Here is a 15,418-nt window from a genome sequence, read left to right as displayed (position 1 = left end):
GTCAGGTGACCAGTGACGCTCTTCCTGGCGTTTAATACAAAACCCCGTTCCAAGGGGTTGCTAAACAGACTGCAGTAAACAATAACTGTGGCGCAGAGACCAAACCTTCCCCTCTACTGCTCTTCTTCAGTCTGGAATTTCGATCGATCTGGCAAACACCGTACATTTCATTCTTGCTCTACAGCCTCTTTTTCTTAACAGATGGGGCAGGAAAAATGATTTTTCAACAGACTTTGGACTTAAAACCTATTTTCTCCACTTTTAACTACACTTTTAAGATATTCTGCTGGTCAACATAAAAACAAAAGCAGATACACTGCAAAACTCAAGAGTTATGTGTTTATATAACAGGGTAGTGTTTGCCAGTGGCATTAAATTGACAGCTGTGACAACAGTTCTACAAACTACACTGTGGACAGTCACTGAAGGGTTCAGAATCTACTTATCTATGAGGCTTGTCTTTATTTTACACTGCTGAGTTTAATTTTGTTTTTATGTTCAGTTATGTGTGGGAGCTAACATTAGATTTGTTAGATATTAAAAAATAAATTGACTTTCATAAAGAGTAACTGTAGCATCGAGAGAGTTTCGACTTGATGTCAGATGGCCTGTGTTCAAATCTCAGCATCACTATTCTTTGTGTGACTTTGCCCAAACGTTTAATATCTCCATAGTCCCAGCTTCCTTTTCTGCAAGATAAGTTTCCACCTTCCAGGGTTACAATGAGAATTAAGTGAGAGAACGAGTGTAAAGCACATAGCATGGGGCTAAAAAAAAGGCTTGGTACATGTTAGCGGCACAAAAGGTGTCCCTGGCTCTGAGAGCACTGGTTCTGCACAGTATCATCACACTCACGAGTCTCGGGAGATAGTTAACAAAGTACCTTACACTTCAGATGCGCTTCCTTCTCTCAACTATCCAGATCATCTTAGCAACTCAAGGAAAGAACAGCTGGTCTTAAGAGATGAGACTCACCCGCTTCCCCCGAACCCGTTGGACCCAAGCAGCACACCCAAACCAATCCCCAAAATCCCGGAGCTTTCGCCATGGAGTACTGAGCTCTCTCCAAAGGCCATGGGGGCTTGGATAAACTCTTACCTTTATCCAAGGCTCCTTGGACTGTTTCCTGAACAATTAAGCCCACAGTTGCCACCCAGCTGAACACAATGATATTGCAATAGATTTTTTTTCCATCCCCAAAACCATGGGCCAGGATTCTGCAGTAGAGGGCAAGGCAAACCCAATTGTTCTTAACATCACACTGACCTTCTGCCTTTGAGACCTGGAAGCCACAGCACTGGTGGACATAAATTCTACTGCCTGCTGCTCCAGATCCAAGGGGATAGGGTAGCCCTCTGGTAGAAATCTGTCTGTTGCCTCCTGGAAGAGAGGAAACCTGGATTCCTACAGAGCTTGAAATGGCCGTTTTAGGCTGAAGGGAGGGGTTGATGAAAACCAACAGCTGTTCCAACACATCTGGCTTGACTGGCCCTGCTGAGGTTACTGGTGTTTGAGGACATCTTTGGCTGGGTTACTGGTGTTTGAGGACATCTTTGGCTGGCAAGTTTCAGAGCACGGGCCCTAAAGCCGAATGATGGATGTTCTGGACATCACGAATCTCCGTGTGCGTGCGTGCGTGCGTGCGTGTGTCTGTGTGTGTGTCTGTGTGTGTGTGTGTGTGTGTGTGTCTGTGTCTGTGTGTGTGTGTGAGAGAGAGTATGTATGGGCAACGTGGGCCTCTCTGGGGCACAGAGGCAGCATCCTGGAGTGTGAACATGATGAGCTGAGCTGTTTTAAATGCCCAGAGGATGACACAGCTGGAAAAGAACTGTTCTAGCCACAACCAAGCTTGACTCTGATTAACAGGAGAAACACTCAACCATCCTAAAGGTTCATATTTCACAGGGACAATGAAAGCTCCGCCTGGAGCCGTGGAATGCTATGGAATAGGTGTTCTGTACTGAAAGTTCCATCCCCAGGGCATAAACTTAAAAAACAGCACAAACTCACTGCTCAAAGCAGGTGAAGGCCAGGAGAAACACCTAGAGAGTCAGCTTACTTTGTTCACAGGCTTCTCTGGAATCTTCACAGACACCTCAGCTGGTTTTCCCTTCTTTGATGGCGTTCTCTTGATTTTGGGTGAGTGGAATTTGTCCATCAGCTTCATGGTGAAGGAGGAGAGATGAGAACGCTGAGAGTCTGAAAACAAAGAAGGTAATGATTTTTAGAGGTACAGTGGGAAGAAGCTGTGGTTCTTTGACCTTTTGTGGAAATGAGCATCGTCCTCAAACAAATCTTTCCCCCTAGCTGTTCAGGGTTACAAAGAAAAGGAAATATGGATCCATTAACCATTTCTGCTTGCATGTTTCCGTTTTTGCAATTTCCATCTAGTCTGGGTTGAAAGCAGTCAAAATGGGTTTGGAAAACGAAAGTGCAAATATTTCCAAGTGTCCTTATAGAGTTTGCCTGATGATCTAACCAATGTCCAAGGGAACTGGCTAAGATGAAAGAATACCAAAGTAGAATCACAGAAGTGCTGGATGTAAGAACTGGAAAGGAATCAACCTTCTCGTTTTCTGGTTTAGGGAACTGCAACAAGTGACATGGGTAAGGCCTCAGAGCTGGCAGTGGAGACTGAAACAGAACTAAGGTGTTTGAAACCCTCGGGGACACAGTGAAAGACTAAGTGGTTTCTCGCCAAGATCAGGAACAAGATGAGGGTGTCCGTTCTTACTACTGTCATTCAATTTTGTACTCTCTTACTCCAATAAAAGCCATCCAGATTGGAAAGGAAGATATAAAACTATCTCTATTTTTAGATGACATAATCTTGTATATGAAAAATCCCAAGCAATCCACTAAGAAACTACTACTACTAATAAACAAATTTAGTGGGCTCACAGGATACAAGATGATATACAAAATCACATGCAAGATCATATACAAAAATCAGTACTTCTACACGTTAGCAAGGAACATATAAAAAACGAATGTCTACAAAGCTCCCATTCACAATCATCAAAAAGAATAAAATACTTAGGCATAAAATTCCACTTAAGTGAAGCACTGATATGCCATGCCGTGGATGAACCTTGAGAACATTACGCTAAGTGAGAGAGGCCAGTCACAGAGACCACACAGTGTATGACTCCATATAACTGAAATGTCCAGAACAGGCAAATCTATAGAGACAGAAAGTAGATTAATGGTTGCCTAAGACTGAAGAGAGTGGGGAGGGACGGAGAGGGGCTGCTAGTGAGTAAGAGGTTTCTTTTGGTGGGGGATTAGAAGTGTTCTAAAATTAGAATCTGGTGACGATTATACAACCCAGTGAATTACTATAAAAAAAAACTTGAATTCTACACTTTAAAGGAGTCATGTTATGTGAATTATATCTCAATGAAGCTGTTAAAAAAAACTAACCCAATGAGCAGCCTTCCTTCATTTACCACCCGCCATTTACCAAAGCACTTTCCAGTGTTTGAAACCATCTTATTAAATTACTTACTTATGTGTTTATCTCCTCACAAGAATGCAAACTCGCTGAAGGCTGTACCTGCCTTGTTCAAGCCTGCATCTCCAGTGCTAACATGGTACCTGGCGCATAGAAGATGCTCAGGAAACGTTAATTCAACAAATGAACAAATCAACCAACGAAAAAATACCCCACGAGGGCTTCCCCGGTGGTGCAGTCGTTAAGAATCCGCCTGCCAATGCAGGGGACACGGGTTCAAGCCCCGGTCCGGGAAGATCCCACATGCTGAGGAGCAACTAAGCCCATGCGCCACAACTACTGAGCCTGCACTCTAGAGCCCTCGAGCCACAACTACTGAAGCCTGTGTGCCATGACTACTGAAGCCCACGCACCTAGAGCCCACGCTCCACAACAAGAGAAGCCACCGCAATGAGAAGCCTGGGCACCACAACGAAGAGTAGCCCCTGCTTGGTGCAACTAGAGAAAGCCCACGTGCAGCAACAAGGACCCAACGCAGCCAAAAAAAAAAAAACCCCACAAAAAGGACTGCTTCTTTAGGCAATGTCAGAAACTCACAGGAAATACTTGAAATTGATTGAAAATTAGGGAGAGTGTGATCCTATGCAATGGAAAAAGAAGTATCTGTATTTTTTTTTCGCCGCGTTGCGTCTTTGTTGCTGCGCGTAGGCTTTCTCTAGTTGTGGTGAGTGGGGCCTACTCTTCGTTGTGGTGCGCGGGCCTCTCATCGCAGTAGCTTCTCTTGTGGAGCGTGGGCTCTAGGTGTGTGGGCTTCAGCAGTTGCAGCACGTGGGCTTCAGGAGTTGCAGTGCGTGGGCTCAGCAGTTGTGGAGTGTGGGCTCAGCAGTTGTGGCTCACGGGCTTAGCTGCTCCGCGATATGTGGATCTTCCCAGACCAGGGCTCAAACCCATGTTCCCTGCATTGGCAGGCAGATTCTTAACTACTGCACCACCAGGGAAGTCCCCTATCTGTATTTTTAAAATAAAAAATACACTCCCTTTCAATTTTCCCAGCAATTAAGTACTAAAAAACCAAAAAACCAAAAACCTTCCAAATTAATGACACAGCACCTTGTATTATAGGTATGTCACTGTGTCTACTAGTGCTGCATATGACTTAATAGACCAAAGTTCAATTCTTTTGTCAAAGACCTTCCAGGTGGCAGGCAGGATCAGAAAACAATCTGCCCTTTGCAATTATCTAGGAACCCACTGCACCTTCGTTCACAAGTGGAGTCAAACCAAACACAGCTTCACAGCTGTCTGTCTGCTGGCCAGAACTGCAGAAAGCCCTTCTTAGAGCCCCAGTGTGGACACAAATCCACAGGAAGCTCATGCACCTCTCTCCTCACCTGGAACGGCTCAACGCAGGGTCGGAGGGGCTCTCAGCACCAGTCCTCAAACGCTGCATCACCCCTGGGATTCAAAGCAGGTAAACTGGGATGGTGTGATTGCTCCAGCTCCCCTCTTCCTCTTCCCCACCCAAGCAGGGTGGGCCCCATGTACAGTTTATACTTCCTTCTTTATACTTTGAAATGATGTGACCAGTCTAATAATTCATGTGGTAGTTAAGAGGGTGAGCTTTGCAGTCAGTCTGTTTGAGTTAACAGACTTCAGCGGCACCTCTCCAAGTCTTAAGTTTCTTTGTCTGGAAAATGGGGCTGATAACATTGTTCTAGAAACGGCTGATGTGATGTAGGTTAAATGAGATGCTGCTTGTGGGCAACGTGGTGAGGTACTCAGCCATGTGCTGGGCACACAGTACCTGCTCAATGCAGGGAGCTAATTAACCTAACTATATGATTTGGATGGGTAGCAAGACTGACCAAACTTTGAATTCTTATTTCCCAACTGCTTACAGATCTGAATCAGGATACTCTGCAGCACTGAACATCTGACCCACGATCCCGAGGAACTGAGGGCCTTACACATGCCCCTCTCCTCTTCCTTTAGTCCTGACCAGAAGTTCATCTGTGTCCCTCTCTGGTGCCTCCTTCCATATTGCCCTTACTGCTGCCCCCATCCTCCTCCTTCGGATGCTGGCCTCAGCATCCCGAAAGTCTCAGCACATCCCTCACCAGCCAGGTTCCCCAAGTCAGATGTTAGGGTGTGACTTCCACCCTGGCAAGCAAGACTGAAAGCGGGGCAAGAAAAGGAGACACAAATGGGGAAGTAAAGGCAGGATGCACGATTTCTTTGGTGGTCAAAAATGTTCAGAGACATGGGCTGGGCGAGCCAACTTCCGCCTCCTCTGGTCTGCTTCCCCGAGTTGCTATATGGGTAGGCAGGGGGCTGAGGGACTGGCCAGATTCACATCTCTGCCATCATGACCAGGGTGGAACTAGGGTAGGCAAACAAGGTATGGGGGCTCCCCAAAACCCCTGATCATGACCCAGGGGTCAAGTAAGGACACCTCCACCTGAGAGCAAACAGAGCCCAGGAAGTATATCACAACATACTCTCTCAACCTCTGCTTTGCCAAGCACAGCCTGAGACTCTGGTCTGTCTTGGCGCACAGCTGGGAATCCACATCAGCATTTAAAGAAAGTGTTATATCCACCAATAAATCTCTCTCCTTGTAGTATTTAACAGCCTCAAAGCAGCCAGCTCTAGCACAAGATGTGATCAATCAAGTGGAGGAAGCAGGTTCTTTGTAATGACAACCAAGCTCCTCAAGCCTGGAAATCAAGGACAGCACTAACTAGGGAAGATTTTGACTTGGAGGCTGCTTGTCACCTTTTCCTTGAAACAACAGCTTAGCAACACAGATTTCAACACAGGTTTCAGGAGACTTGCAAGGTCACTCAAACTATGCATTTCAGTGCTGATAAAGCACTATAATGACCAGTGACAGCAGAGTGGAAGGAAGCAAAGGTGGCAGCTATGTTGGCGTAATCTTGCCAACAGTACCCCCCCCACACACACTTCCTGCCCCTCTTCTCACATTCCTCATGTGTATCAATCATCTTGGGTAGAGGGCAATGCTAAAGAGATGCTCTCACACTACTGCAGTTTCAGGTGATTTTAATGACCACTCTCTGACATTTCACTTGGGAAGTTGTAAATGTATGTGTTTAGATATTTTCTAGTACTGAAATTAAAACAAAATTTTGAAAGATTTCATACATACACATGTACAACTTACAGAGAATTCATCAAATCCATGCATCCACCAACCCAGACTATCAAAGAGAAGCATGAGCAATGATGGAATATCTGCACTATCCAACGTGACAGTCACTGGACTATTAAGCACTTGAAATGTGCCTAGTGTGACCGAGAAACTGAGTTTTTACTGAAATGTAATTAAACAGCCACATGAGACTGGTGGCTGCCGTACTGGACAGCACGGCTCTAGAAGCAGAACATTAGCAATCTCACTGCTGCCACCACATGCTCCGTCATAATCATATCTTTCTTCCAGACGATGGGTAACCGTGGTTTTGATTTTTGTGCTTATCCATCCCTTATTTTTTAGAAAATTTTATTATTTAATTTATTTATTGATTTATGGTTGCGATGGGTCTTCGTTGATGCGCAGGGGCTTTCTCTAGTTACAGCGAGCAGGGGCTACTCTTTGTTGCGGTGCATGGGCTTCTCATTGCAGTGGCTTCTCTTATTGCGGAGCACGGGCTCTAGGTGCGCACGCTTCAGTAGTTATGGCTCATGGGCTCTTGAGCACAGGCTCAGTAGTTGTGGCACACGGGCTCAGTAGTTGTGGTGTGCGGGCTCTAGAGCGCAGGCTCAGTAGTTGTGGCTCACGGGCTGTAGAGCGCGGGCTCAGTAGTTGTGGCTCATGGGCTCTAGAGCGCAGGCTCAGTAGTTGTGGCACGTGGACTCAGTAGTTGTGGCACACGGGCTCTAGAGCGCGGACTCAGTAGTTGTGGTTCACGGGCTCTAGGTGCACAGGCTTCAGTAGTTATGGCTCATGGGCTCTAGAGCACAGGCTCAGTAGTTGTGGCACACACGCTCAGTAGTTGTGGTGCGTGGGCTCAGTAGTTGTGGCACATGGGCTCAGTAGTTGTGGCTCATGGGCTGTAGACCGCAGGCTCAGTAGTTGTGGCTCACGGGCTGTAGAGCGCAGGCTCAGTAGTTGTGGTTCACAGGCTCTAGAGCGCAGGCTCAGTAGTTGTGGCTCACGGGCTCTAGAGTGTGGGTCCAGTAGCTGTGGCACATGGGCTCAGTAGTTATGGCTCACAGGCTCTAGAGCGTGGGTTCAGTAGTTGTGGCACGCAGGCTAAGTAGTTGTGGCTCACGGGCTGTAGAGCTCAGGCTCAGTAGTTGTGGCGCATGGGCTTAGTTGCTACGCGGCATGTGGGATCTTCCCGGACCTGGGCTCGAACCCGTGTCCCCGCGTTGGCAGGCGGATTCTTAACCACTGTGCCACCAGGGAAGTCCCTCATCCCTTATATTTTGTCATAGTTTATATCTCTAAGTACAGTTTAATGTACAGGTTTGTGAGGTTAACTTAAATGGTATTTCATTGTAAATATTCCTATGTTCTTGCTTTTTCACTTAGTCGTAGGTCTGACGTTTGGCCAGGTGAAGTGTATATAAGTGCTTTTGTTTTCAGTGCTGTGAAGTTCCACACATAGCAGTTTTACTTACCCCCTCCCTGCCAGTGAATACTGGGTCATTTTCAGCGTTTCTGCTTTTATAAACAACACGGCAATGAACCTTCTCATACTTGCCTTCTGGAGCACATGCAAGAGCTTTCTGTGACTAGAACCGCTGGGCTACAGAGTACACACCACATCTCATTCCATGGATGTTGCCAGATGACTCTCCAAAGGGTCTGTGCCACTCTGCAGCCCCAAGGGCAAGGTTGAGTCCCAGCTGCTCTCCCAACACCTGGGCTTGCCAGACTTGCACACTTTTCGATAGGGTCATACCTAAACAAAAGAAACAAAAGCCCTCCTTCCCATGGAAATGCTTTAAATTGGTGTATCTTACTGTGTTCTATCAAATCTGCCAGAACAACTTCAAAGCTCATGGACAGAACTTAAGAAAAACCCTCAACCACCACTTAGTACGGCATTTATACCAAGGAGGGTCTGGAACTCCCAATGACCAATCTGCTAGTCATTTCTGCCAGAGGAGGAAAGCCTACATGACCTCACAATCAATTTCTGTAGAGATGGCCGCGGCGTTACTAAGAGCAGCACTCTCCTGGGCAGCCATCACAGGCTGCAGACAGGCTGTCAGATGAACGTCCTTCTCTACCCAGGGGGAGGGAGAACGGGCTGGAGGAGAGGCACACAGCCTGCTCACAAAATCATGTCTGAAGCAAAACCAAAAGCGCACCAAAGCCAAACCAGTTTCTTCCAAGTAGTCTGCCAGGGGTTCAATATTTCATTCTTAAATTTTCGATTTGCCCCTTTGCCAGGCTTAACAACGATCTCTGCTTGGTGCTGACAAATGTACACATCAACTGGCCTTTCAGACGTCATTTGTAGCAGCAGCTGGGATCCCAACTTAGCAGTGCTTTCTGTCAGGGCTTAATTTCGCCTTGGATGAGGGGAGTCTCTACATATCAACCATACAAGGGACCACAAAGTCAGGGTCAGGGTGGATAACGCTTTGAGGCAGCTCCTTGGGAGACACGGTGGCTGCTCATTCTTCGTAACGACGGCGTGCAGGGCGCAGAGCTGGGCACTGGAAGGATGCCCGCTCATCCGCGCACGAGTTCTGGTTGCACACTTCCGCTTCCTTCATCCACACCATTTCCCAAATGTGTTAAAAGGACAACTAGAGTGGAGAAGTGGCACGAGGACATTAGGAAGAACTATTTTAAACATAAGGACTTCAGATTTTTAAAGGTGTGTTTGCTTATCTAGAATTGTACAGACTGTAATGTAAAGACTGTAAAGACTGCGTGAGAGTGAGTGGGTCGTGGGCACGGCAGGCGGCCCGTGGGCTCTGGAAGCAGGCAGCTGGTGTTCTCACTTCCGCGTGGCCTCTCTGAGCTGAAGGTGCCTCGCCTGTGGAGCAAGCATAACCACAGGACCGACCTGCCTGGGTGGTTGTTGCGAGGGTTAAGCGTGAACCTGCGTGTGAAGCATTTAGCAAAGGACCCAATGTACAGCAAATGCTCAGTACACGGCACCCGTTACTGTTACAGGATAACACCGCCAAGCCTCTGCCAACACTCAGTATGGCAAAGGCTAAAAATAATCCCAGCCTAGTAGAGCGCAAAGTAACCTGATGCTTCATTTTTTCCAACAACTTCCATATGAAAAGACCCTCCTTCTTACTTAATATAGAACTATTCGTGTTAGGGAAAACAGAGAAAACAATTTCTCTAGCTCTGCAGCACCAAAGGCTCTTCTGACATGAAAATCTGTTCATGTTACCCATTGGTTCAGGAAGTCGACTGATAGCTATGATGCTGCTGTGGGTGCTGATGCAAATATTAAGCATATCCTTTTTTCTTTTTTCAGTAACAAAAGTAAAACAACCTCATTATAAAAATCCAAGCACTGTAAAAACATATAATCTAGAAAGTGAAAATCCCTCATAACTCCACGTATGGCAGAGCTGAAATACTTCCCTGACTTGCTTTTTTCAACTGAGTGATATGCTGTGGGCATTTTCCCATGTGAGCACAGTTAACGGGTGAATAATGTTCTGCTGAAAGGCCAACCACACACAGTCCACCCGTCTCCTGACTGATGGTTCCAGTTCCTAGCCCTTGCCCTTCAAACAACAGCGCATGGAAGAACCCCCTCAGGCTTAGCCCTCTGAGCACCTGTCTGAGATAGGCTCCTAGAAATGGAACTGTTGGGCCAAAGGGCATAAGCACTGAAAACCTGTTAAGAGACCACACAGCTGCCTTGAGCTGGAGGCAGGCCAGCAGGGACTGTGCCAAAGAGTGAGACTCGGGGCGCAAGCAGAAGAGGTGGGGTGCAGGAAAGAGACCAGGCCTGGGGGCCCCTGCCACCTACAGAAGAACCCAGGCTTCACTGTGGATCTGGGCTCAACGCCGACAGAGCTACCAGTTTTGCTTTACTTGCATGACAGGTAAGGATTAAAAGCAGATTCAGAATTGAACAGACACTTCACAAAAGATGAAGTCCAAATGGCCAATAAACAGACGACAAGGTGCTCAGCTCCATTTGTCATCAGGAAACAGTAAGTTAAAACCACGAAGCAATACTACTACACACACACACCAGAATGGATAAAAAGAAAGAAGAGGAAACACTAAGCACTGGTGAGGATGAAGAGGTACGGGCACCCTCCCTGCATTGCTGCGGAGGGCGAGGCAGGACGAGAGCTGAGCACACGCTTCCTGGAGGCCCAGGATTAAATCTTACTCATTTTGGAATCCGGCACGTAGCCCCGAAACCAGCACACAGTGAAAATAAATAAATGATTGTTAGTCAACACAAAGACAAAAGAATCAATGAATGAATTCTGCAACAACTAACAACTACTACATTCAACCAATACCAGAGAGTAATATCTGATTAGTGGTGTAGACGGGACGGTTTATACTGATTTTTTTAATACAATTCTCTGAGGAATGCCAACACGTGAGTCAGAGACAACTCAATCAAGAACTTTCTCTGCTGTGGTGGTTCAGTTTGGGTCATCTGGGTTAAGAGAATGTTGTTCAAGCCACTTCCAGGGAGAAGACAAGAGAGAAACCATACCTTTCCCTCTCCCCACCTAGGTCTCCAGAGGACAACGGACTCCCTGGGCCAGTACTATCTAACAGAAATACAACAAGAGCCACATATGATTTTAAACTAACCTAAATTATCCATAATATTATAATTTCAATATGCAATTAAATAAAAACCATCAACAAGACATCTTACTCTTCTTTTTCTTTCATGCTAAGCCTTCAGAATCCAGTCTCCAGCTGGACCAGACACATTTCCAGCACTGCTGCAGCTCGAGGCCCTGGGAGTGGCTGGCCCTCCCCACCCCCGTGAGGAAGGCTGGTCCACTGGTCTCTTGAAAGAAAGCGCCTTGGGCTGGTTGGATTCCAGTGCTTCTGGACTGTGCCGCTGAGGTCTTTAAGGGTGCTTTTCCTCCCCCGGAAAGGCAGACAGTGTGCAGCTGCAGAAGGGCCCACCACAGGGGCACCCCTCACCCCCAGGCTGGGCTCCAGGGCAGCACGTGAGTTCCAGGCTCTGAGGCCCTCCACTAACCACTGCCTACGTGGAGGTACTGCAGGATCTCATTCTACCCACCACGTGGTACAGGGACAGAGAGGGAGGAAACTCGCTGTGCAAGGCGGGAGGTGTAGGGCAAAGGAGGCAGACTTTGTTTGACCAGAAGGAATTTCTGACAATCATCGCTTCCCAACAACGCAAACCGCAAACCGATTTTCGTCGGCAGCAGGGACCAAGGACATTCATGCTGGCAGTGACATCATGTCCTCTGCTATGATTTGGGGGCAAAAGGAGTGACACTGACCTCCACACATGGCCAAGGACAGCCCTGTGGACTCATTCCCACCCCACCTGCAGCTCTAAGTGAAACACTCTCAATGTGTGTCACTCTGAGTAAGTTGCCCACTGGGGCCTCACTTTTCTCATTTATAAAATGGGAATAATGACCCTTACCTCACCTCATGGTGCTGTTCTAAGGATGTAATAAAGTACTCCATGTAAAGTCACTTAGCATAGTACTGGCACTTCGTAAACATGAAATAAATGTTATCTGCTGTTACCCAAATGTTCTGAGATAACTGTCACCATTTTGAATGGGCAATTATTATTTTTTAACACTGTAGAATTTTTAAATAGAGGAGATAATTCATTGAGCCGGTGCTCTTATGATTTGAGCATTTTTCTACATGTGTGTTTTACTTTAATTTAAAAAAAGCTGTAGTAAAAAAAAAAAGAAAGGTAGAGCAGAGATGAGAGGAGCTGGACTCTGGGTGATGTTGTCTGGGCTGTTAGATACAGTTTTACTTGTCTGAGGCTCAACTGCCTCTCAACTTCCAGCAACTTGGGGAAAAAGAAAAAAAGGAAAAAAGTAGAAAAAGAGGAGAATCCAGTAACTAAAGTACCCTGTAGGATTTAAATGGAAGCCACAGCCTCCGCCAGGTAAACTTCTGATGTGAACAAAGCCTGGAGATGACCTCCTGGGGAGCCTCCCACCTCCTACCTGTCAGAGAGGGCACTGAACAAAGAGTTTTCCCAACACTTACTCCTATTATAAAAAATTCGTCAAATAACGAACAGATATCCCATGAGATGAAAGGAGACCCCTCTGGGATTGAGAGCTGCTTCCCTCCTGGAGCCCAATCAAGGGGCTAAATCAGCAGCTTGTGTGTTTAAACACCCTATTGGAAGCCAGGCCCTGCCCAGGGCCATGCTCACATCAACACTGGACGGGAAGGATTCTTAGCACCCTTTGGCAAATGAGGAAACCAAGTCACAGGGGCCTAATCCCCCACCTCCCACCCCCAGAACACGCACACACTCATCACAGACAAGGCAACTGTAGCCCTAACACGTGCTGTGAACCACTCAAGGTCAGCCTGTCCCCAGGGTGGCCTACTCCCAAGGAAGGATTTTTTTTCTATGACTGTTTGGAATTGACCCAGAGATTCTTAAGGGCACAGGCTTCACAGACTTCCAGAGATGTAAATTAGTTATTTCTCCAGAGTGTTACTTCTAGAGACGAGAGAGAGAGAGAGAGAGAGAGAGAGAGACAGAGAGAGAGAGAGAGAGAGAGAGACAGAGAGAGATCAGTTTATTCTGAGTAAACATACCAACACGCTGGGCAGAAAGCAGGCAGGGCCAAAACACATCACATCATCAGGAGCCCAGCTACAACAGGAAGCAGGTCCACCCTAACCTTTGTCCTTTAGGTGGAGCTGTCTGGAGCAGCCTCTGTCCCTCAGAGGAACTTGGATGTTAGGACCGGTGCCAGTTCAGAATTCAAACAACGTTCCTCAAGGGCAGCTGAGCCTACTGTGTAGCACGGTGTCACCCGCCCAGCAGCCCGAGGTGGGGGCAGGAAGTCGTGTCTGTGAGGCGCCAGGCCCAGCATGGGGCACCCCAGCACCACGGCCGCAGCAGACGGCGGCTCCATCCACTTCAGCTGCTCTAGGCCCAGCTAAGGGACTCCCGAGAACTCATGATTTGTCAGGCCACCCTCTGGGCTTCCAGAGGAAAAAAAACGTGTGCATTTGTCAGTGAGCACATGTTCACTTGTTTATTTCCCAGGCAACAGGAGAAGGAGCTGGGAGTCACAACCCCAGCAGTTTGGGACACTGCTGGGATTTCTCGCTGGGCAAAGTTCGAAGAAAGAGAAGGGACAAGGGTCACCTGTAAACTCCCCTCCCTTCCCTATCACCTCAGAGAAACAGGGTGCATCAGATAATGCAAGGCAGGCACAAACGGCGCCCTCATTCATTTACTCACTCATTCGTTCCATACATATTGATATGCCAAGCATTTGCGAAGTGCTGGTGTCAGAAAAAAGGAGCAGGACACAGCTCCTCCCTCCAAGGAGCCCCTAATCTTGTGCGGGAGAGCCAGGAAAATCCTCAGTCCTGATGCAGCAAGGACTCCTGGGATGCAGACGTGCAGAGTAAAGGCAGGACCCTTCCAGCTGCTCACAGCCCGCTCAGGAGGAGGACGGCTCCTGGTGCCGGTGGAAGCGCCCTAGAACCCACGGGCTTCGAGTGAAAACCCAGCCTGCTCCCCAGGGCAGGAAAAAGGGCTGAGACTACAGGCTTTGGACGTTTCACATGGGGACCAATGAAAAACATCAGAGTCAGCAAAGAGGAGCTGGTTTGGAAAAGGCTGCAAAAAAATCTGAAGGACACAGAGGAATCTGAAAATGACCACTTCACCAAAGACGCACTTCTGGCTTCCCAGGCATGGGGGTGGGGGTGGGAGGGGGCAGGTATGCAGGAGAGGCAGCCTTTGCTCTCACCCAAGCAGAGGCAGCACATTTTCTCCGGAGCAAAAACGAGCGAAGGCTACTCTGCTGCTCCTTGACAGACCCTGCCCCTCTGCTCCTGTGCCTCAAATACATCTGCGGCCAGGGCTCTGTTCTCACAAGAACGTCTTATCATGTCGGTTCATACACACATGGGGTAAAAAACAAACCCCACTCCGCTCTATACATTCAGAATCAAGCGCTGATCAATCCCAGTCTCTCCGGGGTAAGGACCAAGGTCGTCCTGGTTGCCCTGCTTCAGAGGCCCCACTCCCCACCAGGTGCCAAGTGAGCGGTGGGCTCTCAGTTTCCATGAAGTGTGGGAACTTGAAAGGATCTGAGTCTACTGACAGCGGAAGCCGAGGCCCCGGGAACTGATTTCCCGCCAGCCTAGGACCCAGGCCTCCTGAACAAAGCCGGCCCAGGGCTCCCTCCTCAGTAATGGCTGAGAAGTATTAACCAGCTTCCAGTCATTTCTCTTCCTCATGGGACAACTTCAGCATAGTAAGTAAAAATGCAAAGAAGACAGAACGTGAGACAGCCGTTCCAGTGCTGGGGACACCCACCTACTCTCTGCTCATGAATTACTTCAGCCACAGATGGTGTAACCGCCCACCAGAGGCTCTGAGCGGCCTCGAAAATCTGACGTCAGGCTGGTTTAGTCAAAGTCAGAATTTCATTAGCTTACAGCCTGAAATCCAATCCAATTTGTTTCCAGTCAGATGTATGGGCCCCCCGTGTACAAGGTACTGCAGACACCACGTGAAGCCGACAACAGCAACACAGCAATCGCTGGGTCCACTGCTTGCAGGGAGTGCCCAGCACCACCCAGGCACTCTATGGGTCTGTCTCAGCTAATCCTCACAGTGACTCTCCAGGGCAGGAAAACTGAGGCTGAGGAACAAGGGACAGACTGGATCTGAACCCGGTGCAGCTTCACACACCAGGCACGCAGTCTCCAAACTTAGTAGAGAGAGAAGGGAGTTAAGTACCCTAAAGATGGCTCAAATGAAG

At 47.9% G+C, this 15,418-nt stretch overlaps 1 protein-coding gene across 2 annotated transcripts in view; it reads right to left on the bottom strand.

Annotated features, from left to right (window-relative positions):
- The window catches only part of RAPGEF1 (Rap guanine nucleotide exchange factor 1), a 152,120-nt gene that overhangs the window by 67,031 nt on the left and 69,671 nt on the right, over window positions 1-15,418 (bottom strand). For both annotated transcript variants that reach the window (XM_007453116.1, XM_007453117.1), the window contains 2 exons: window positions 2,060-2,199; window positions 1,267-1,380 (listed from right to left, as the gene is read on the bottom strand). In XM_007453116.1, the coding sequence (XP_007453178.1) occupies window positions 1,267-1,380; window positions 2,060-2,199 (254 nt within the window). The remainder of the gene's footprint in view (window positions 1-1,266; window positions 1,381-2,059; window positions 2,200-15,418) is intronic.

Source organism: Lipotes vexillifer, unplaced genomic scaffold (assembly GCF_000442215.2).
Source record: "Lipotes vexillifer unplaced genomic scaffold, Lipotes_vexillifer_v1.1 scaffold149, whole genome shotgun sequence".
In the NCBI taxonomy this organism is placed as follows: domain Eukaryota; kingdom Metazoa; phylum Chordata; class Mammalia; order Artiodactyla; family Lipotidae; genus Lipotes; species Lipotes vexillifer.
This window is presented reverse-complemented; position numbering and strand designations above follow the sequence as displayed.